The following is a 23,769-nucleotide window of genomic DNA, read 5'->3' as shown; positions in this document are numbered from 1 at the left end:
CCCGGGTAATGGTGGTGCGGTGATAAACGCTTTGCTGATGGCTGACTTTTAAAGATGCAACAGCGGGGTGATGGCGCTCGGGTAAATGAGAGCCTGCCCACCATGGGAATGATGTGTTTCGTGGGAGTGAACAAATAATGAGGCAGGCTCGGGACAATACGGCGTGAAAACCCTCCATTTTCAACAGTGGGCAGGACTCCATTTTACCTGCCCGCTACTGCACTTAGCGCAATTCTGGGAAAATTACACCTAGGGAGTATGATGTGCTGTAGGGGGTGGGTAGAAGGGCATAGGGTGACATAGGAAGTATAAGTTGCCATAAGGGGTGGGTAGAGGGACTAGGGTGGCATGGGGGTATGGGGGGGTCATAGGGGTGGGTGGAGGGCATGAGGTGGCATAGGTTGGCATGGATGGGACCTAGGAGTGTGTGGAGGGCGAGAGGGTGTGAGGGGTGATGGCTGGAGCAATTTTTTTGTTTTATTCATTTTTAAAATAATTTCAACCAAGTGCCGGGGCACTGAGACACGCGTTCTGCCCAGGCTACCTCCGTAACTGGCAGCCTCTACAATTGTTGCAGGAGTGGCAAGCCCAGCTTCTAGTCAAGCTCATCCCCTCATAATGAAAATCTGACCTTCCAGGCCTCTTTTTCCCTGGTCAGGTTTGCAGAGCCTGAAAATGTCCCAACTTTGTGCGCCTAACCTAGGAGTGAAAATCTAGGCCTTATTATTTGATTTTGTGATCAAAGTTGCAGCAACTGACTGACTTTTTAAAACTATCCAAGTTCCCTAAGTTTTTCATAAACTTTCTTTCATTAAGAGTTTCAAATGTTTTTATTTTGAGATTTTTAATGGGACTGGCATACCAACCTTGCAGTTGTCAATTACATAACTCAGTGTGGACTGCTAACAGATCACATGCTCAATACTGCAAGACGTAAAAAAAGACATGCGGTGGGCAAGTCAGACTGCTAGGGGGGTGCCTCAGAATTTGGAAAAACATTTATGTCTGAATTACAATGCAAATACACTTTTGAAAGTAGATTTACAGTTTTGCTATCCTGCTGGTAATATCACTCTGTTTAAGTGCAGATTTGTAAAAAAATAATAGCCAAAAATATACATATCACCAATCCCAAGTCCTTTTAATCCTTAGTACTGTAATGATTTTGCTAGTGCCTTTAAAGCTGTGGGCAGAAAAGATATGTTTGTGACATGCTGGCTCTGAATAATTACAGCAGAGAGCCCAGGTACCACTAAGTACTGGCTAGTTTTATGACTAATATGAAGTGATTGAGGAAGCTTGAGGCATTTGTTTATCTATAAATTAGAAAAGGAAAAGTAGTCCAGTCTGTTGCCAATAACTTGTAGTTCACACAATTGGCAATTTTATGCCAAGTCATGCATTAATTTGATTCTGATGCATTAAATATGGTATAAGTTCCTCTTTTATCACTGAAGAATAGGTCTTCAAGCAAATCCATGGAAAGAGGATATTGAATATCACAAGGCCCATTCCTACCCACTCTTTTAAGTTGTTTATTCCAGGATTGGTAGAAGGGTGATAAAAGCAAAGAACTGCAGATGCTGGAAATCCAAAACAAAAACAAACACAAAAACAAAAATACCTGGAAAAACTCAGCAGGTCTGGTAGCATCGGTGGAGAGGAGTACAGTTGACGTTTCGAGTCCTCATGACCCTTCAACAGAACTAAGTAAAAATAGGAAAGGGGTGAAATATAAGCTGGTTTAAGGGGGGGCGGGGTTGGGACAAGAAGAGCTAGGTAGAGGGCCAATGATAGGTGGTGATAACCAAAAGATGTCACAGACAAACACTCCACCCTGCTCTCATGCCCACATGTCCATCCTTGGCTTGCAGCATTGTTCCAGTGAAGCTCAACGCAAACTGAAGGAACAGCACCTCATCTTCCAACTAGGCACTTTACAGCCTTCCGGATTGAATATTGAGTTCAACAATTTTAGATCATGAACTCTCTCCTCCATCCCCAACCCCTTTCTGCTGTTTCCCCCTCATTTTTGTTTTTTCCAATAATTTATATAGATTTTTATTTTCCCACCTATTTCCATTATTTTTAAATGTATTTCCATCCATTGTTTTATCTCTACCTTTTAGCCTTTTTAGATTCCTTCACCCCACCCCACCCCCACTAGGGCTATCTGTACCTTGCTTGTCCTGCTTTCTACCCTTAATTAGCACATTCCTTAGATAATATCACCACCTTCAACACCTCTTTGTCCTTTTGTCTGTGACATCTTTTGGTTATCGCTACCTATCACTGGCCCTCTACCTAGCTCTTCTTATCCCAACACCCCCCCACCCCCTTAAACCAGCTTATATTTCACTCCTTTCCTATTTTTACTTAGTTCTGTTGAAGGGTCATGAGGACTCGAAACGTCAACTGTGCTCCTCTCCACCGATGCTACCAGACCTGCTGAGCTTTTCCAGGTATTTTTGTTTTTGTTTCTGTTTTCGTTTTGGATTTCCAGCATCCACAGTTCTTTGCTTTTATCTCCGTGTTTAATTGACTGCCACTTCTCTTCAAGGAATTCCTACCTTGAAGAAGTTTTGCTCTTCTCTCCCCCAGGATTTTCGTATCTCTCTTTTGTCTTGTTCACCTTCATTGCTTTCCTTTTCTCTCCTGGTGTTTGACAAGGTGTTTACTAAAACCTGTTTTCACAGCCATATTTCCTCTCTCAGTGACTGTCTCCGTCTCCGACTTACCCCATGGGGATTTCAACTGAAATTCCATCCATCATGTTTTGAACCCACCCAGGATTACAGGTATCTCCGGGACATACAACACTCCTCGGACTGCTGTTCTCGTCGCATTCTGAGATCCACATTCAGTGCCATGCGCTGCCACATGAACACATTCGACCCCTCCCTCCAGCAGCACTGCCGCACTCTTTTTCAAAGCTGCGCGTTCCCCCAGTTTCATTTTATTCTTCATCTCATCTGACGCCTCAACAAGAAACTTTGTCTCTTTCTCTAAAGTGCAAAGGAACGCAAGCTCCAACAACTCATCGACACCGACACCCATCCAGGATCCTCCACCCCTGCCTGTCCCTCTGTTCCCATCCCGTCTTCCAATCTCAACTCCGGCCGTGTATTCACCATACCCCCTGACCTTCCCCTCTCTGACGCTGAATGTTCAGTGCTCAGCAAAGGACTTAGTTTCATAACCTTGTGCCCTCACCTCAATGAATTTCGGTTTTGGCACGATGCTGAACTCTTCTTCCGCCGTCTTCATCTCCGTGCTCACTTCTTTGGGCAGGAGTCCTCTCCCCGTTCAAAGGATCCTTTTACCCACCTCCAATATTCTCCCTCCACCTGGACCCCTCCCTCTGGATTCTTACCTTCTCTTGATCTTTTCATTGAGAACTGTCGGCGCGACATTAGTCATCTCAATTTCTCTGCTCCTCTCACCCATTCTAACCTGTCTCTCTCTGAACTTGCGGCACTCCATTCTCTCAGGTCCAACCCTGACATTGTCAACAAACCCGCTGACAAGGGTGGTGCTGTTGCTGTCTGGTGCACTGACCTCTACCTCGCAGAGGTTGAGCATCAACTTGCAGACACTTCCTCCTACCTCTCCCTGGACCATGACCCCACCACTGAACATCAAGCCATTGTTTCCAGGACTGTCACTGACTTCATCTCCTCTGGAGATCTTCCTTCCACAACTTCCAACCTGATAGTCACCCAACCTCAGACGGCCTGCTTCTATTCCTACCCAAAATCCACAAACAGGACTGTCCCGGCAGACTGATCATGTCAGCCTGTTCCTGCCCCATAGAACTAATTTCTCGCTATCTTGACTCCTTTCTCTCTCCCCTTGTCCAGTCCCTTCCCACCTACATCCATGATTCCTCTGACACCCTACATCACATCAACAATTTCCAGTTCCCTGACCCCAACCGCCTCCTCTTCACCATGGACGTCCAATCCCTCTACACCTCCATCCCTCACCAGGATGGTCTGATGGCTCTCCGCTTCTTCCTCGAACAGAGGCCCGAACAATCCCCATCCACCACTACTCTCCTCCGTCTGGCTGAACTTGTTCTCACACTGAACAATTTCTCCTTTAACTCCTCTCACTTCCTCCAAATAAAAGGTATGGCTATGGGTACCCGCATGGGCCCCAGTTTTGCCTGTCTCTTTATGGGGTATGTATAACATTCCTTGTTCCAGTCCTACTCAGGTCCCCTCCCACAACTCTTTCTCCGGTACATCGATGATTATATTGGTGCTGCTTCATGTTGTCATCGGGACCTGGAAAAACTTATTAATTTTGCTTCCATTTTCCACCCCTCCATCATTTTCAGATGGTCCATCTCTGACACTTCCCTTCCCTTCCTTGACCTCCCTGTCTCAATTTCTGGTGATAGACTGTCCATCAATATTCATTACAAGCCTACCGACTCCCACAGCTACCTCAACCACAGCTCCTCACACCCCGCTTCCTGTAAGGACTCCATCCCATTCTCTCAGTTCCTTCACCTCCGTCGCATCTGTTCTGATGATGCCACTTTCAACAACAGTTCCTCTAACGTATCTTCCTTCTTCCTTAACTGAGGTTTTTCACCCACGGTGGTTGACCGGGCCCTCAACCGTGTCCAGCCCATCTCCCGTGCATCCGCTGTCACACCTTCCTCTTCCTCCCAGAACCATGATAGAGTCCCCCTTGTCCTCACTTATCACCCCACCAGCCTCCGCATTCGAAGGATCATCCTCCGCCATTTCCGCCAACTCCAGCATGATGCCACCACCAGACACATCTTCCCTTCACCCCCCCGGTGGCATTCCATAGGGATCGCTTCCTCCGGGACACCCTGGTCCACTCCTCCATCACCCCCTACTCCTCAACCCCCTCCCACGGCACCTTCCCATGCAACCGCAGAAGATGCAACACCTGCCCCTTCACTTCCCCTCTCCTCACCGTCCAAGGGCCTAAACACTCTTTTCAAGTGAAGCAGCATTTCACTTGCACTTCCCTCAACTTAGTCTACCACATTCATTGCTCCCAATGCAGTTTCCTCTACATTGGAGAGACCAAACGCAGACTGGGTGACCGCTTTGCAGAACACCTTTGGTCTGTCCGCAAGCATTACCCAGACCTCACTGTCGCTTGGAATTTCAACACTCCACCCTGCTCTCATGCCCACATGTCCGTCCTTGGCTTGCTGCATTGCTCCAGTGAAGCTCAACGCAAACTGGAGGAACAGCACCTCATCTTCTGACTAAGCACTTTACAGCCTTCCAGATTGAATATTGAGTTCAACAATTGTAGATCATGAACTCTCCCCTCCATCCCCAACCCCTTTCCGCTTTTTCCCCCTCCTTTTTGTTTTTTCCAATAATTTATACAGATTTTTATTTTCCCACCTATTTCCATTATTTTTAAATGTATTTCCATCCATTGTTTTATCTCTACCTTTTAGACTTTTTAGATTCCTTCACCCCACCCCACCCCCACTAGGGCTATCTGTACCTTGGTTGTCCTGCTTTCTACCCTTAATTAGCACATTCCTTTAGATAATATCACCACCTTCAACACCTCTTTGTCCTTTTGTCTGTGACATCTTTTGGTTATCGCCACCTATCACTGGCCCTCTATCCAGCTCTTCTTGTCCCAACACCCCCCCACCCCCTTAAACCAGCTTATATTTCACCCCTTTCCTATTTTTACTTAGTTCTGTTGAAGGATCATGAGGACTCGAAATGTCAACTGTGCTCCTCTCCATCGATACTGCCAGACCTGCTGTGTTTTTCCAGGTATTTTTGTTTTGGTAGAAGGGTGATTTACTGACCAGCTTACAAATAATGAGTTCATCCTTCTATCTCCAATTGTTCCACTTGTCATTTTTTCTTCTGCTATTTTTTTCCCATAGGTTCATTAAAGGCTGTTCTGGTTGTTCCTTGTTCTCTGATGAGCTCATCTGAACCAATCCTGTGTTTATTTAAAAAAATTTTTAGGGCTCAATGTTTCTTCAAGTTAAAGCTTTTACCGAGTTAAAAATTAGTTTAATTGGGTTCTAAAAAAATACTGTTCTGCCTGCCACGTTGTAAGTAACTTTAAAAAGTAAAATCCCAGTTCTGTTGATAAGTAGTAATCGTAAGAGGGAGCTGTCCATGATAATGGAGAAGGAATTGCAAATGAGGTGATAAAAAAATTGTAGTCTATTTATGGGTTTGAATTCCAAGTCACCGTGTCACACTCAAATAATTAGGGCTGACATTTAATATTGTGCGACAATGTGATCAAATTACAGATGGATGCTTGTAACTTAAGTTTTCAACAACAGCTGTGTGCAGCACATTCAGATAATGGAATCTGCTATTGTATTTTTTATAGGGTGCTGGCTGTAATATTATTAGCCAATACAAACTAAATTCATCGAACCATTTGTAATCAATTTCTTCGATGTTGGTATTAAATTACATGGAATCAAAGTTTAGATTGCTATTCAAAGATAGATACTTCAATGGTGAGAGTCTGGCGACTTGACTGACTCCTATATTCCAGAACTGTCATATGTGGAGGGAAGTCTTATGATGCAAATATAAATGCCTCCAAGTATCCTTAAAACAATTTCGATGCAGCGTTTTCTCATAAGTTATCTCATGTTTCTTTGGCCTGTCCGGTCTCACACTTTAAAATCTTAATTGAAGGAAGTGGATTTCCTGCAGCATTGCTCGCAGACTAAAGAGAAGGCAACTGTACGTCTGGGATAGGAAAGCATGGGGAAAAAAGTCTAGGTAGAGAATGGAACCTAGTTCAGAGTCAGTATAGGAGGTTGCATGAAACAAGGCTAATTTTGAGGGATTAGAAAAAGAGAGAAAATTAAATTAAAACAATGTTTAATTCGGGGTGAAAAGAACCTGGGCCCTGGTGGAAAGGAATACTGTAAGGGTGATTGCATTAAATCAAGTGTATGTTTAATGGTGATGCAGTCCAACCTGACCCTATATTGAGAGTGTTATGGCTGCCTTATGTCAGGGAATTCTTTTATGGTTCTAGTACAGTGTCTGAATTTCTAATTTGGTAGGAAGCTTCAGGGGCGAAAATTGAAATTGGGATAAAGAATTTGCATAATACTACTGGTGATTAATGAGAGTAGAAAATAACCAGATAGCAAGTACAGAGATGTAAGCATCTAGCCAATGAGGACAAGAATGAATAGATTCAACATTCACTATGCAGACGACAGACTTGACAGAAACGAGAAAGGTTTTTATAAAGATTTGAATGTTTAATCTATGTTTTTAACTTGTTGCCAAAGTGTAAAACTAATGATCTGTTATAAGTGGCAGAGCAACAACTGGAAGCATTGGGCTGGATATTAAGGCAGGAAAACAGGTGGTGGACTCATAAAATAGGGCATCATGCCAATGGATGTGGGTCCACTGCGATTTTATGAGCAGCAGGCAGGCATTAGGTGGGCTGCTCACTGGTAACTCTTTTGAGTACAAACCTGTTTCCATCTGTCAGATGAAGTTACATTGTTTCATAGTTTACTGGTGTGAGATTTGAACTCTTGATAGTTTTGCCATTGTGAGATTTGAACTCTTGATCTTAGGGTTACAAACCCAGTACCATAACCACTTGGCTATTTAGGCCAAGCACTGCTCACTGGTAGCCCAACTGAGGCCGTTAAGTGGGCAATTAATGTCCACTTAAGAGACTTATCCCACCCTTGCTCAGGTTTAATTGGCAGGTTTGTTTCTGCAGCTACTAGCAAGTGAAGGAGAGAAGCTTCCAGGTCCCTGGTGCCAATCAGAGGCAAACCCAACAATTTTCCCTTGCCCCATCTCCCATCTCCCTCTGCTCTGTCATACACACTCCCTGACCCCCCTCACCTGCCTTGCCAAAGCCTGTCTGAGATTGCTGTAAACCTGGCTTAGTTGCAGTACCAGTAATGGCCACCACTCCTGATGGTGTTACTGGTACTGCAGAGCAGCTGGTCTCGGATTGACCAACAGCTCTATCAGTCTCCTGGATGAGGTCGGAATTTTCACCCCATAATAATTAAAGGCCCACCATCCACAAAATGTGCAGTGCGAGTTGGCCAAGCAGAGGCGGATCCCTGACATTTATGCTGGGGCACAGAGAGCCCAGGCTCAGCACATGATTCTGCCCATTAACTCTATTTATCACTCCACAGATGCTGAGTCATTCCAGAATTTTCTGTTAATATATCTGATAGAGCAACCATCTGTTTTTAATATTTGTTGTAAAAGCATTGTTTCTGGGGATGGAAATCAGATAGCTTCAATAATGACCGACTACAGCACTAGTTTTATGGACAACAGCAAGTTGCAACTTTACCCACCATTTATGTTCACGAAGAGGAGAGTTACAAATGCTAATAAGTGAAAGATGGATGGTCTGTGTTTAATTCCCAGGCATTTATTGGACGGTTAAATGAAATATAAAATTTTCTATACATTACCCTGATCAAAAATCTAAAATTCCGCTATGCAAAGATTATAATTCAATTTACCTCATTGTCTACATTTAGAATTATCTGAATATAAGTGAAAAAATTAGTCTGAGCTATGCCAAGTACAAGGGGACGTTTGTACTGTGGACTTCCATCAATCGAACGCTGGTTGAGATTTCTCAAACTATTATTACTTTGGATTCTTAACACCCGCCATTTTTTATCCTATCTGCCTGAGATGGATTAAAATTAAAACTGCAAGAATGTTAAAGTTAACTATGTTAAGGTGCACAATTTTGCGTGAATTTAACTATCTGGCCACTTATGAAGTAAGATATGTTTGGCTATCGTTTGACAGAGCCCCTCACATTTGATGTTTGAGTAGATTCATTACTGTAATGCTAGTATCTGTTTCAACTCCACAATGCATAAGGTGAAAACCTACAAATCTGGTCAGCTCAGGAATCAATAGTTTTCCCGGATCATGTGTCAGCATAAGGGTTAAACCGAAAGCGAAGGAATTAGAAAGGATTGCTCTGGATTTAGAACAACCATTTAAACGTTTTCCCAGTTTTTTGATTTCCTCCGTTAATGCACGTCCTGCAGTTAAAAAGGCACAAAATTAACCGCTGATCCATTGAGCTGTTTTTCCCCTTGATTTTCTCCCCCCATTTTGTGGAGAAACACTTCTACCTGGAGCTCTCAAGCATTTCAGATGGGAACCAAACCCTTGTTCGCAATACCACGATGCTACGGAACGTTGGTTCACTCAGATTCGGCCCAGTGTTTCTGGTGACATCAACTCACCTTGAAATTTAACATTAAAAAGTTCCTTTTTAATGAACAATAAATGCATTGCAATCAATTTCCAAATGGACAATACATTTGAATTGAATTGAATTGTATATTTACAACCAGAATTTCGTGTGACAGATGTGAAATGAGGGAAGACATTCTATATGGCAATAGGTGGAGTTGACGAGCGAATACAAATAATTAAAGCTTTCTGATTTGACGGGTGGTCATTTCGAGGTAACTTTATGTGCACAGAGCCCCACACCCTGAAGAAAATATCTTTGGTAAACGAGACTGTTGCTGATCTAATTCCGAACGTAGGTCAGAAGGGTTGTATATGGAGAGTGTACGTCAGCTGTCAAAGATCTCGGCATTCTACAGCTACACACAGTTGTTCGAACCAAAAATAACTTTCAAAGGACAGCGGTAATGACAAAAGGATTACTTACCATAGTCAGTAAGATATTCCATTAAATTATTTTTGGTAAAATACACACACACGCACACATGCTAACATATGATAATAGACTAAGTGGCATTTTAAAGCATTTCAGTTACCAGTATGACTTAAGAAATGAATGTAACAGCATCCTACCATTTCCTTGGATCTCTTTTACAATGGCTGATGCTTGTTGCTTCAATTCCTTTGTGAGTGTGCTGTGAGATTGCATTGTGTATGCTTTTCCTTACAGTTGAAAACTGTAATGAACAGAGTACACATGAATATAAAAAATTAGTTCTTCAGTGTCAAAGATCATAAGTTACCTTGACTGATAACATTGTCTTAATAAATATTTTATCTTAATAGCTCATGCATAATTTCAAATATTTGGGACTTCAATATAGTGTATTTTCAGGAATTACTTAGAAAATAATGGAAGTCTTTATACCAAAAATTCTCCATACTTTACTCATGATTTTTCATGGAAAATAATCCAGAAGAAAATATACACTCAACCCATTTTACATACTGTTACATGCTGTCCATCATCTTACTATCTCAGTTCTTCTATTTTAAAACTTAATAAAATCTTTCTATCATTGTTTATGATTTTTGAACATTAATATTAAACTCCTTCTGATGAACTCTTGCTAATGTTACGTTGCATTTATGTATATCATCAACTAGACAAAACTTTGAAAATAATAAAGAAAACTGTAATGTAAAATATTTCTGGACTGTTACTTAGTATCAATTTATACTTTGATTAAGAAAGCAAACACATTGTTTTGACATGTCTTGAATGTAAATAGAAATATTTTCTCATGACTCCCATCATTAAACTATAAGCTTCCTAAACACTCCCATGAACAAATAAGGTTACCTGTGCTAAACAGTGTAGATCCTTGAAGGAAACTTAAATAAAATATAATCTCCTTCCAGCAGTTTTCCAGTGAAATAGTTAGAGAGATGTTTCGCTTTGTTCAGCAAGTGGCAGAACTTTCCAGGATCACATCTGCTGTGGTCTGCACACCCCAACCCCCCCAACACCAAGATTAACTGGTCTCGAGGACTGGCATCAACTTTACATCAAATGGCTATATTTAGTGCTCAGCAATTCAGCCACTCCATTCTACTCAATAAAAGGTTGGAGATAGAGGACATACAATGAAGTAATTATCTGTCTGATGTCTGTAATCCAAATTGTGCAAGATTCTATGTGAAACAAAATCAAATTTAATCAACTTATGAAATCAGGAAAAAGGATAAACATATCAAACAAATAAATGATGTTCTGTAATTATTTAGATTAGGAAGAAGTTAATAACTGGTTAAAACATAATTATAAATCCAAAACTATTCACAAGGGACTTTAATTTGCAGTTTGTATTCAATCTTTTGACCTAATTGCAAAAGTGAAACATGACAAGTTGCAAAGTTAAAGTGAAGTTATTTTTTCTTCAGATTGATGAGTGTAAAAATTTACTGTGCAAAAAATTCCAGTTGAAAGTATTTCCTTTGATTAAAGAATGCTGAACTTATTCATTAGATGGATGAGCTAGATTTAAAAACAACTTTACAAATGGCTATTTTTATATTGATTGTTACAGTATGATTATTCATATCAACAATCAAATGCAGGATAGCAATTAGCACACACTACTGGTATAAAACCTAGGGTAGTTTGCCTGTGGTGCATACACACCATCAATGTAATGGAGAAAATTACTGAAAGTCTTCAACCTACGCTATTAAATAAAATTTCCATTTAATTTTTAATCCCTGTATTATATGCATATTTTTCCTTTACAGTTTTTTTGAATGAGCTGCATGTCTGTTGCCACAAATAGGATATCCAACTAGGACACAGTAAACAGCTTAGCAAAGTTTACTCTAGGAAAATAGATAAAATTGAACTCACTTTCAGAGAATGGCGTAGCTATCAATTGTGCACTCCTTTGAGAAATATTGCTCCAAATCCAAGCAAACTGGCACCATAGGTCAAAGTGGGCTAAAGTGGCATACCGATTCTTGACTTCCTGGTGCAAAGGTGAACACTACCTTGGAAGAAACCTACAGTTTAGACAAAAAGGGGTGAATTTTAATATACAGGAGCTTGTGGGCTTGGGAGCAGGTATGTGGTTGGAACCAGGGAAATTGGAAAACAAGTCCAATCTGCCAATTTCAGCATTTAACTACATTGCATCCAGAGTGTGAGCAACCCCCTCAGGAGAGGTGGATGGACAATTTCAATATGCTAATTGCTCAATTAAAGCTTCTGTCATTTAGCTTTGGGACTATGGGTCTATAATTCATGTAACCCACCAGTGGAAGCAAGGTGAAAACACAGTCGCAGTTGAGAGAGCTAAAGACATGACAGGCTAATATGTCAAGAAGTGCAGATACTAAACAGCTGCTTTCTTGTCTGTTTGTGTGAATGGTTTTGTTCACAGTACTTATGCTGAGATAACTTTGACAACTTTGGAAGTTTGTAGATTAAAGCAAAATACTGTGGATGCTGGAAATCTGAAACAAAAACAGAAATACCTGGAATAGCAGGTCTGACAGCATCTGTGGAGAGGAATACAGTTAACATTTCAAGTCCATATGACTCTTCATGAGAACTAAGAAATATAGAAATGAGGTGGAATATAAGCTGGTTAAAGGGGGGTGGGACAGGTAGAGCTGGATAGAGGCAAAGAAGAGATTGCCAAAGATGTCATGGACAAAAGGACAAAGGGGTGTTGACGGTGGTGATATTAGCTGAGGAATGTACTAATGATGACATTAAGGGTAGAAAGCAGGACGAGCAAGTGACAGATAGCCCTGGTGGGGGTGGGGTGGGGGGAAGGGATCAAAATAGACTAAAAGGTAGAAATAAAACAATGGATAGAAATACATTTAAAAATAACCGAAATAGGTGGGAAAAGAAAAATATATATTAAAAAAATATATAAAAAATGATAAATTATTAGAAAAGGGGGGATCGGAAAGGGTGTGGGGATGGAAGAGAGTGTTCATGATCTAAAGTTGTTGAACGCAATATTCAGTCCAGAAGGCTGTAAAGTGCCTAGTCAGAAGATGAGGTGCTGTTCCTCCAGTTTGCATTGAGCTTCACTGGAACATTGCAGCAGGCCAAGGACAGACATGTGGGCTTGAGAGTAGGGTGGAGTGTTGATATGGCAAGCGACAGGGAGGTCTGGGTCATGCTTGCGGCAGACCAAAGGTATTCCTCAAAGCGGTCACCGAGTCTGCGTTTAGTCTCTCCAATATAGAGGAAACCGCATTGGGAGCAGCAAATGCAGTAGACTAAGTTGAGGGAAGTGCAAGTGAAATGCTGCTTCACTTGAAAGGAGTGTTTGAGCCCTTGGATGGTGAGGAGAGGGGAAGTGAAGGGGCAGGTGTTGCACTTTCTACGCTTGCATGGGAAGCTGCTGTGGGATGGGGTTGAGATTTAGGGGTGATGGAGGAGTGGACCAGGGTGACCCAGAGGAAATGATCCCTGTGGAATGCCACCAGGGGGGCTGAAGGGAAGATGTGTTTGGTGGTGGCATCATGCTGGAGTTGGCGGAAACGGTGGAGGATGATCCCTTGAATGCAGAGACTGGTGGGGTGATAAGTGAGGACAAGGGGGACCCTATCATGGTTCTGGGAAGGAGAGGAAGGTGTGAGAGCAGATGCGTGGGAGATGGGCCGGACACGGTTGAGGGTCCTGTCAACCACCGTGGGTGGGAAACCTCGGTTACGGAAGAAGGAAGACATGTCAGAAGAACTGTTTTTGAAAGTGGCATCATCAGAACAGATGCGATGAAGGTGAAGGAACTGAGAATGGGATGGAGTCCTTACAGGAAGCGGGGTGTGAGGAGCTGTAGCCGAGGTCATGGGCCCTAGTTATGCCGGTCTCTTTATGGTTTATGTGGAACATTCCTTGTTCCAGTCCTACTCAGGTCCCCTCCCACAACCTTTCTCTGGTACTTTGATGATTGTTTCAGTGCTGCTCCATGCTCTTATCTGGACCTGGAAAAATTTATTAACTTTGCTTCCAATTTCCACCCCTCCATCATTTTCACATGGTTCATCTCTGACACTTCCCTTCCCTTCCTTGACCTCTCTGTCTCAATTTCTGGTGATAGACTGTCCACCAATATTCATTACAAGCCTATTGACTCCCCAACACAAAGCAGTCATGCAAACAGCCAAGCATCCTTTACACAGCTGCAATGCATTATGTAAATCCTGTTTTATCATTCATCACAAGTGAGAAGGCCAGTTGCTGCCAGCAACTAAAATGAATAAGATGGGAAAGTGGTTTAAAGAAATAATATTTATGTGGCTCAAAAATAAAATGGAAACTTAGCCATCTAGAGATGTGTAACATACCCATGTCCCTGCCCTTGGGCAACTTTACTCTTCCTTGTCTTAGCATTTCTAAGAGGTGCAACCCCTATGGCTTCAGTAGAGGTAGGAGCAGGCTGCTCAGATCCCTGCTCTGACCACTGAGTTGACAACATCTGCTGGGATTTGAAGACCATGAGGATCCCACAAAGACAGCAAGGCATCATGTGAGGTACCAACTAGGGGAAATGGGTGAGATGTGAAAGTGCTTTGAGTTGAATCTTCTCTTTCTCATCCCCTTTTATCATCATCCCTCTCACAGATCAGGCACAGTTCCCTGCTAGCAAAGAGCTGGAGAACTTTTTGGGCAAAATTTTTCCAGAATTGCACTAAGTATGATAGCGGGTGGGTAAAATGGAGTCCTACCCACTGATGACAATGACAGGTTTTCACGCCGGGGGGAGAGAGAGGCGGGGGGAGGGAGAGGTGGGGGGAGAGAGAGGCGGGGGGAGAGAGAGTGGGGTGGGAGAGAGAGGCGGGGAGAGAGAGAGTGGGGTGGGAGAGAGAGTGGGGTGGGAGAGAGAGTGGGGTGGGAGAGAGAGTGGGGGGAGAGAGAGTGGGGTGGGAGCCGACCTCATTATACATTCACTCCCACGAAACACGCCATTTCCATGGCGATTGGGGTCTCATTTGCCAGCTCGCCATCACCCAGCTGTTGCATCATGCCGAACGCCATATTTAAAATGCAGCTGCCAACAAAGCGCTCATCACCACCAGCTCACCACCGCTGCCTGGGAGACATGGCCTGCTTCAACGACGGGTCCCTCGAGCAACTGCTGGATGCTGTGGAGGCCCGCTGGGATGTGCTCTACCACTGCTCTGGCCACAGGATGGGTAGCAATGTCACCAGTCTGGTTTGGGACACAGTGGCAGGGGTGGTCAGCGTAAATGCCCTGCAGAGGAGGTCAGCCACCCAGTGGCGCAAAAGGATGAATGATCTCCTCCATTCAGCCAGGATAAGTCACTCCTTTCATCAATCCCAACTCACACACTCACAAACACATAACACACCCACAGGGCCCTCACTCACTGCAAGGGACATCACCATTCACTCTCTCACACTCACCATTATTGTACTCACCCTGTCCATGGGACCAGTCACCATCCACACAGGCCAGGCATACTTATCATCTGGTCTGGCGGATGTCCTGATACAGTCTTCCATCTCAAACTATGCAGGACAGATTGGGTCAAAACAGGAGGGAAAGGTCGCAGACAGGTGGAGGGTTGCCAGAATTCAAAGTTCTGACAGAATTTGAAAACAGAGCCACCCAGTTGGCCGGTGAGGATCTGGACCATTCCTGACAGTGAGGTTGGCGCTGGTCTACCAAGTGAGGATCCAGCAGTGGAACATCCATCAGATAACCATGCCGTGAGTGATGTGTCCTCTTTTATAGGCCACTGCCATGCACTAATTATCTTCCCTTGCTTTTGCAGGCACATCTGGGAAGCAGCCCACGTAGTCCACCACCCAGAGATTCTAAGCAAGCTCCGAAGAAACCTCTAAAGAGGAATCTGAAGGCACCTTCCTTAAAGTCCTGTCACAGCGCTCATTCACACCCTCCACCAGCGCAGAGACACACAGTTCGGTGGGACCTAGCTTTAGAGTATCCTCGGGATCACAATCTGGTGAGCATATCACACTTTCTGGTCCACAGTAGATGGAGGCAGGGACTTCCCAGGTTGCTGGAGCTCATAGGACTGCTGGAGACCAGAACATTGCTGAGTCAGAGCCAGAAGTTTGCTGAGTCAGATGAGGAGCCTCTAGGCTCAGTCATGTCACAGTTGCTGGAGCTGCAAAGGCAAGCTCGGGGACATCAGGAAGGGATGTCCACTGCAATCCTGATTGCAAGCACGATGGAGGAGTCCGTCCATCTTCAGGCTGAGGTGATAGTGCCGGCATTGCAATGCACCAAGGTCAACACTGGCAGGATGGCAGCCGCCCTGGAGACCTTGGTCCAGGACATCACTCCTGCACTGCTGTGTGGGCTTAACTCCATTGCTGATGCCATAGTTGAATGAATGTGAGAGGGGTGCTGGGCAGCTCGATCTCACTCCAGCTACTCCTTCCACTCACAGAGTCAGCCAGGGGCCCTTGGGCACCCATAGGGAGGAGGATCAGCAGGTGCATGCTCTGGCGACATCCACCCAAGTGACTCCGGGAGTTTGCAGCCCATCCAAATCCTCCTCAGATCCAGTTCACAGGTCAAGGAGGGTGCCACTGCCACACAGCAGGACCCCGAAAGCAGGCCGGGGCTCTCCAAGTCTCGGTCCTGCAGAGGACGCTCACCAAAGACCCACAGACAGGTCTCATTCAGCAGGCTGCCTCCACTGGCTGCTGTAGATATCCAGGGAGCACCAAGGCATAGAGGCAGAATTAAGAAAGTTATGTAAAAGTAGTTGCACAGCCTAGGCACGGGTGTTGATCACTTGTACATGCTGTTCACTATTGTCAATAAACTCCTATAAATGTCACCCTGCCTGTGGTTCCTTGTTCTGTGAGCAGTGCTCTTGTCACTCAGATGTGAAACCTTTCTGCACAAGATAAAAGGCAGGTGTCTCAGTCCAGGGCCTCTTCCCTGTGCTCTGTGCAGCATTTAGACCAAAGTGATGGTCCAGCCTCACACTCCCTGGAAACGTTATTGATGCCTGCACCTCAGCAGTGCTGGTCATTGCTGCCAGAATGTAGTGGGCAGGCTTCACAGAATTCTCTCATACTTTCTGTGTGCTCTCAGCACCTTTAAGGTGGGGCTGGCCCCCATCACACTGAGGTGCTGAAGGCGGGCATGGCATCAGATGCAACTAAAGTTTCATGGCTGTGTCTCTGAGATGGCCCTGATCATGGAGCCCAAACAAGCTGCCTTCAGCCTGACAGGAGTCAGACATTCTCAGAGGCCATGTGAAGATCTCTGGAGTGTCCTCACTGCATGTTGTCATCATCCTCCTGCGATTGAGCGACTATTAGGGCCTCCACTGCATCTCCATGACAGGAGCATTCTCACAGAGGGTATTGGCACTGCCATAAGCCTCAATCCAGCGCTGCTCTGCTGCAGTCTGAGGCTGCCACACGGGTGTCATCAGCCACAGCCTCTGCGGGTTGACCCTGTCCCCAAGGAGCCAACCCTGCAACCTCTGTGGATCCTGAAAGACTGCAAGGATGTGCAAGCAACTCTGGGTGTAAGCGTGGTGCACACACACTGGAAACTTGCAGGATGTGTTTCTGGTGGTGTGCATGTTCAGTGATTGGAAGCCCTTGCAGCTGAGTGTAGCAATGGAGACCTGAGCATCACATGAGTGCAATCAATCGCACCCTGCACCTGTGGGAATCCTGAGATCAGGGCGAATCCAGTAGCCCTTGCATCCTAGCTGTCCTGAGCAAAATGCACAATGCTGTGTGCCATGAAGAAGATGGCATCCGTGACCTCATGGATGCCTTTCTTGGTGGTAGATTGTTAAATCCCACAAAGGTCACCTGTGGAGCCCTGAAAGGAGCCATTGGCATAGAAATTGAGTGCCACAGTCACTTTCACAGCTACTGGCAGTGGATGCCCTCCATGTCCCCTTGGTGCCAAGTCCTGCAGTAAGTGGCAGATGTGAGCTACCAGGTCCCTAGACATGCACAGCCATCGGTGACACTGGTTCTCAGGCATCTGTAGGAATGGTACGTGGTGGCTATAGACCCTGGGTGTCGCTAGGCGCCAACCAGCCACGGCTCACTTTCACTCCCGCGGGATCCCCTGCTGCCCCGTCTTCATGAGGTTGCTGCTCCTGCCTTTGCAGGTCCAGGTGCCTCAGTCGCTCTCTCCTCAGTCTTATACGCTTTATGTAGGCCATCAGGCACGCAGCTAGGTGACCAGGATCCATGATCCTGATGTGGTCCTCCTGCAGCATGAAAGAGATAGAGACATGGTTATCATGGCTGTACTTAGCACCTTTCCTGCCCCTGTGTGACTGTCCCTTAACGGCTCCCAGAGAGTGCTGGTCACCCCTCGGATGGCCAGAGATGAGTGCACTGCATATCTGCCCTGTCAACCTGCGACATGGGGGACACTGGTCCAAACCAGGATGCTGAGATTGCAAGGGGCTGTGAGCGCCTCCAGCAGTGACTGCTACATGGCCAGCATTGGCGAGGACATTGTACAATGTGTGCAGTCCAACTGCTTCGCTGCCCAATAAAGTGGTGGCAGAATCGAAGTCTGTGCTGGGGGGGGGGGGAAAGGCATGGAGCAGTTGGTGGCCCTTGGTGGCGTTGCTTGCATGGGCGGGCAGGCTAGGAGCCTGACTCCAATCATATCACTGTGGCTGTGCCTGATCCGTCTTAGTTGCAGAAGCATGGTCAGTTTATATAGGCGTCCCTAATGCATGCTGTGAGACACATTGGCGTGCTTTCCTGCTGACATGGATGGACAATACCACAGGGTTCCAAGAGCCTGGCAGAATGGCCTTTTAATATACATAGGTAATGTATTACAATTAGCTCCCCGCCGACCGATGGTGGGAAACACAGCGCGCCATCAGGGGGCTGAGCAGAAGATTGCGACCTGCTTTCACGCCATCATGAAGTGGGTCCTGCCATAGTTTCCACGCATGCCACCTAGCACACCCATCACCAGCCGGCTCGGAAAATTCTGCCCTTTGTTTCATATCAATGATGGAGGGACAGCAAGAGGACAAGAATGATGAAGACGAACCTTCACTTGATTTCACACTTGCAGGCACCAGCTCAGCTACTAACAGTGCATGAAATTTAGATGATAGCTTGGCGAGGAATGAGATCTGCTTGTGGTGAAAAACCATTTATGAATGGCCTGCATTTAGGGCATGGGTCATTATAGGCATCACAGGCCACATACAAGTTCTGCTTTAGAAGACTTAGGTAAACTCATTGATTGGGCAGCCTACAGATGAACACTGATGGGATAACACAGCAAAATGCTTTGTGCATTGTAGAGTTTGCCAAAATACCAATGGTCAATGTCAGGAAGCATAGATGTATCTGGCACTAATTGACACAGGGCTTTGTGCAGAGCTTGGTGTTATGACCTGCTCTCAGATGAGGTTCCCCAAAGTTGTTGATCCAGGCCAGACCCCTCAATTTGTCACTGTCTGGCTGGGACACCTCCAAATTGTTATGGCCCAGGTGAGGAGGGATGGACTGGCTCCCTTTGTTTACTCAGCCTCTCCCCCCTTCTGTTGAGGTATGTATGTATATATATATATATATATTTATATATATACATACACATAAGGTATACGGAACAGTCCTTGACTCATGGGGAGTAAGTGATTGAGCATTGCAGCCATTGCGATTCGAGATTCCAGTAGAATTGACTCCAGTAGATGAACAGTCAGATTCGAGGTTCCAGGAGAGGTGACTCCAGTAAGCGAATAGTCTGTTTCGAGGTTCCAGTTGGGTTGACTCCTGTAAATGAATAGTTGGTTTCAAGGTTCCAGTAGTGTTGAATTCAGTAGAAAGGGAGAGAGATTGGGATGCCTGCAAAATGGTGATTTGCAGGGGTACTGTGTGTGGCTGTTACTTTTGAGTCAAATTCCCAGCACTTGCTCACTTTCAGAACAGACAGACACTGGAGCAGCTTTTCAGCTCATTTTTAACACCTTCCTTATATATTCCAAGTGGGAAGCAAATTCATAAACCTGTCTGGACATTGCTCACAGGATTTCTTGATGAGATGATACTTAACTTCCATTATGTTCCATTGTCTCTACCGGAGGGAGCAATTAGTTTCTGGATGTCTGCAGAAGTACCTTGTCTGGCAACAGGGAGGGGTTCCATTATCTCTTAGGGAGTCAGCCTGCAGCATTCCAGCCAGGGGCTTGCATGCATTTTTAAAAACTCAGGTCTTATTTTTAAAGCCAAATGTTTCCGGACGCAATTCGGTGTTTTTTCCCTTCATTATCATGACACTTGGACCCTTGTCTTTGTCAACATTGAAGTGATGGTCTATTCCATTTGCACACTACTGGACCTAATGTCTTTTGGCCAATGTCTCAGCAGCTTTGCAGCACAAGCAGCAGCAGCCAAGCATTGGAGTGCTGCAGTGGAAGCTCAGACTGCTGTCATGAAAACTCAGACTGCTGTCATAAAGGCTGCAGATATCACTGTTCAAAGTGACTTGCAGGGTGTCACCTGGGATGGAAACCACCTGGTCCTCTTTAGTGTCATCACTTTTTTCATAACTGTTATTTTGATCTCATTAATTTTGGTGAGTCCCTGATTTCCTTGAGATTGCTGGCAGGCTAACTTCTTTCTCCACTGTAGATATTGACACAAAGTAATTCTTAAATTATTAAAGAAGAGGTTAAAAGTGAGCTGAAAAGCTGCCCCAGTGTCTGTCTGTTGGTGGGTGTTGTGAGAGAGGGAAGTTTGCTGGAAGTTTGACTCAGAAGTAACAGCCACACACAGTACCTGGCAAATTGCCATTTTGCAAGTATCCCAATCTCTCTCCCTTTCCACTTAATTCAACCGACTTAATTGGAACCTAGAAACTGACTATTCATCTATGAGAATCAACTACACTGGAACCTGAATAAAGACACGGAACCAGTTCATACCTCCTCACCCCGGGCATAACAATTTGGAGGTGTCCCAGCCAGACAGTTTTCAAGGGGCCTATATTGCTTCTGATGATGCGCTTTTTCTTGACATAATAGTAAATTTTGTGGGAGGGTTGGGATTGATTTTGGTATTGCTTGTAAGTTTCTTTTCATATTCCCTTTTTGTAGATCTTGCTTCCTGTTTTGCCATTTTTTACTGTTCCTTGTATCTTCCCCATTCACCATGACCTGAGTTATTTTCTGCATTTTTGTATGCCTTTTGTTAGTTTTATGTTAGTTCTGATCATTTTAGTAGCTACGACTTTTTTTTTTTGCAAAGTAGAGCCCTCACCCCTTAAGAGTGTAATTTGGTTTTGTACCATGTTAACTTATTTTTGAACATGTCCCACTGAACGTTTAATCCATTAACAGACTCGTCTAGATTACTGTGGATGGCCTATGCCTCATCTTAGTGAAGACAGCCTTACCTAAATCTAGAATCATTGGCACTTCTCCCTTCAAACACTACATTGCAGTCAACCATATTATGATCGCGATTAGATAAATATTCATGCACCATTAGGCTATTAACAAAATCTGGCTCATTATTCCTTATGAAATCTAATATAATATGGCATTACAGAATGAAGGTAAGGCCTGGGATTGTTAGTGAGTAGGGAATTGAAGTTGTGACCATTGGTATTGGAGCTGGATGAGTTGTTCATGGAGAAAAAGAACCTGTCTAGGATGCTTCTTCTCTTCCCCTGTCTCTCTTCGACTTCTTCCTTGTGCTTCTAGCCTCAGCTGCTCACTGAACCTGGTGGCAGGCACTGTCTTCTCACGATAGCAAGATTGTACAACCTGCAGCAGACCATCATGCATCTCGACATCTGCTCTACCAAGTACTGCAGGGCTCCTCCAGGGTGGTCCAGGCAGCAGAAGCATAGTTTGAGCATGTCAATGGTCTGCTCTATCACATTTCATGTGGTAACATAGCTTTCATTGTATGGATGCTGTGCACATGTCCATGGGTTGCACACTGTAATCATCAGCCATGTAGTCAACGGATAGCCCTTGTCACACACTGGCCACCCTTTGGTTTGCCATAGTGTTTCAAATTTAGCAGTCACAGTCGACTACCAGAGAATGAAGGCATCATGACTGCAGCCAGGATACAGAGCATTGATCTACATGATTCACTGCCTATGGTCACACACCAGCTAGACGTTAAGGGAGTAGAATGCCTTTCAGTTGTGGTATTGGACAGGCTTGCAATGCAATATCTGCAAAGCAATGTGTGTGCAATCAATGGTGCCCTGCATCATGGGGAAGCCTCAAATCCAAGCAAATTTGTGAGCTCGCTCTGCTTGCTTCCCTCTGGTAAGGGAGAATGAAATGTAGTTAGAGATGTTCCAAATATTTCCCTCCCAAGTTTGGAAGGAACTTGACACATGAAGTTTCATGGTCATGATCACCTTTGCAGCCACAGACAATGCCCTGTTCTGAGGTTGCAGTTTTGGCTGCTACAAGTGTAAGATTTTGGTGAGGATGACTTTACTGAAGCACAGGTATCTGATACCTTGTTCCTTGCTGAAGTTCAGATAAGAGAATTGCTCCCATCAAGATTGTCATGACCCGAGGGAGAGAGGGTTCATAGAAGTCTGCCTTGTTGACAATAATTGTGCCTGTGAACCTTGGCTGTGGAAACTGTTGTCCAATAAGAGTCCTGACCTACCCTGTGTGAATAAAAAACAGCATCTTGTGCAACCATGCAGCTGTGTAATCTCATACATGCTAAAGGGAAATGCTTGTGGGCTGTGTAAGATGTATCTTTGTTACATCAATAATTTTAAGTGAAATTTACCTATTTATTTGAAGTATCATTTGCTTGTTAATTCATATCTAATTTGTATTGTTTCTGATTTGTGTTAAAGTAAAAGTTACAAAAAGTGGAATCTGGTTTGTAATTTCTTTATCTGGGGGTAATTCAGTAAATTTGGGAACTAATTCTGGGGAATGAAGCCGGACAGGTGGCTGAGGTGGTGGTGGGAGAGCATTTTAGCGATAGCGACCACAACATGGTACAGTTTAAGTTTGTTATGGAAAAAGAAATAAACTGGTTGCAAAAAAATGTTTTGGATTGTGGGAGAGTGGATTTTAGTAAAATAAGGCAGGATCTGGCCAAGGTAGACTGGGAACAGCTACTTGTGGGGAAATCTACAGAGGAGCAGAGGGGGCCAAACAAAAAGAAAATGGGGAGGATACAGGCTCAACATGTTCCCTCTAGGGTGATAGGAAGCAGTAACAAGCCCAGAGAACCATGGATGACCAGAGATATTCAGTTTACGATGAGAAGGAAAAGAGAGGATTTTAGCAGGTACAAGGGAAGCAAATCAATGGAGGCATTAGTGGAGTACAGACAGTGCAGGGTGGAGCTTAAGAAAACAATTAGGAGAGCAAAGAGATATGAGAAAGCTCTGGCTGATAAAAGTAGGAAAATCCCAAGATATTCTATAAGTATATCAATGGGAAGAGGATAACCAGGGAAAGAGTAGGGCCCATAAGGGATCAAGGGGGCAATCTATGGGTGGAGCCAGAGGGCATCGCTAAAGTGTTCAATGAATACTTCACATCCGTCTTCACCTGAGAGAATGAGGATGAAGGTATCGAACTCGGGCAGAGAGACTGCGAGGCTCTTAAGCAAATTGATATAGTGAATGACAAGGTGTTGGAGGTGTTGGCAGGCTTAAAAGTGGATAAATCTCCAGGTCTGAATGATTTGTGTCCCAGGCTGCTGAGGGGAGGCAAAGGGAGGAGATCACAGGGGCTCTGACCCAAATTTTAATTCCTCTCTGGCTATGGGGGAGGTGCCAGAGGACTGGAGAACAGCTAACGTGGTTCCGCTATTTAGGAAGGGTTGTAGAGATAAGCCAGGGAACTACGGGCCAGTGAGTCTCACTAGAGTGGTAGGGAAACTATTGGAGAAAATTCTGAAGGAGAGAATCTATCTCCACTTGGAGAGGCGAGGTTTGATCAGGGCTAGTCAGCATGGCTTTGTCAGAGGGAGGTCATGCCTAACAAATTTGATTGAATTTTTTAAGGAGGTGACCAGGTGTGTAGA

General features: G+C 44.6%; 1 protein-coding gene across 1 annotated transcript in view; it reads right to left on the bottom strand.

The window, feature by feature from the left end:
- The window catches only part of myoz2b (myozenin 2b), a 41,810-nt gene extending 31,054 nt beyond the window's left edge, over positions 1 to 10,756 (bottom strand). The window contains exons 1-2 of the mRNA XM_041192865.1: positions 10,582 to 10,756; positions 9,852 to 9,955 (exon numbers count right to left, since the gene is read on the bottom strand). Of these exons, the coding sequence (XP_041048799.1) occupies positions 9,852 to 9,927 (76 nt within the window). The 5' untranslated portion in view covers positions 9,928 to 9,955; positions 10,582 to 10,756. The remainder of the gene's footprint in view (positions 1 to 9,851; positions 9,956 to 10,581) is intronic.
- Between the last annotated feature and the right edge of the window lie 13,013 nt (positions 10,757 to 23,769).

This window comes from Carcharodon carcharias, chromosome 1 (genome assembly GCF_017639515.1).
Source record: "Carcharodon carcharias isolate sCarCar2 chromosome 1, sCarCar2.pri, whole genome shotgun sequence".
In the NCBI taxonomy this organism is placed as follows: domain Eukaryota; kingdom Metazoa; phylum Chordata; class Chondrichthyes; order Lamniformes; family Lamnidae; genus Carcharodon; species Carcharodon carcharias.
This window is presented reverse-complemented; position numbering and strand designations above follow the sequence as displayed.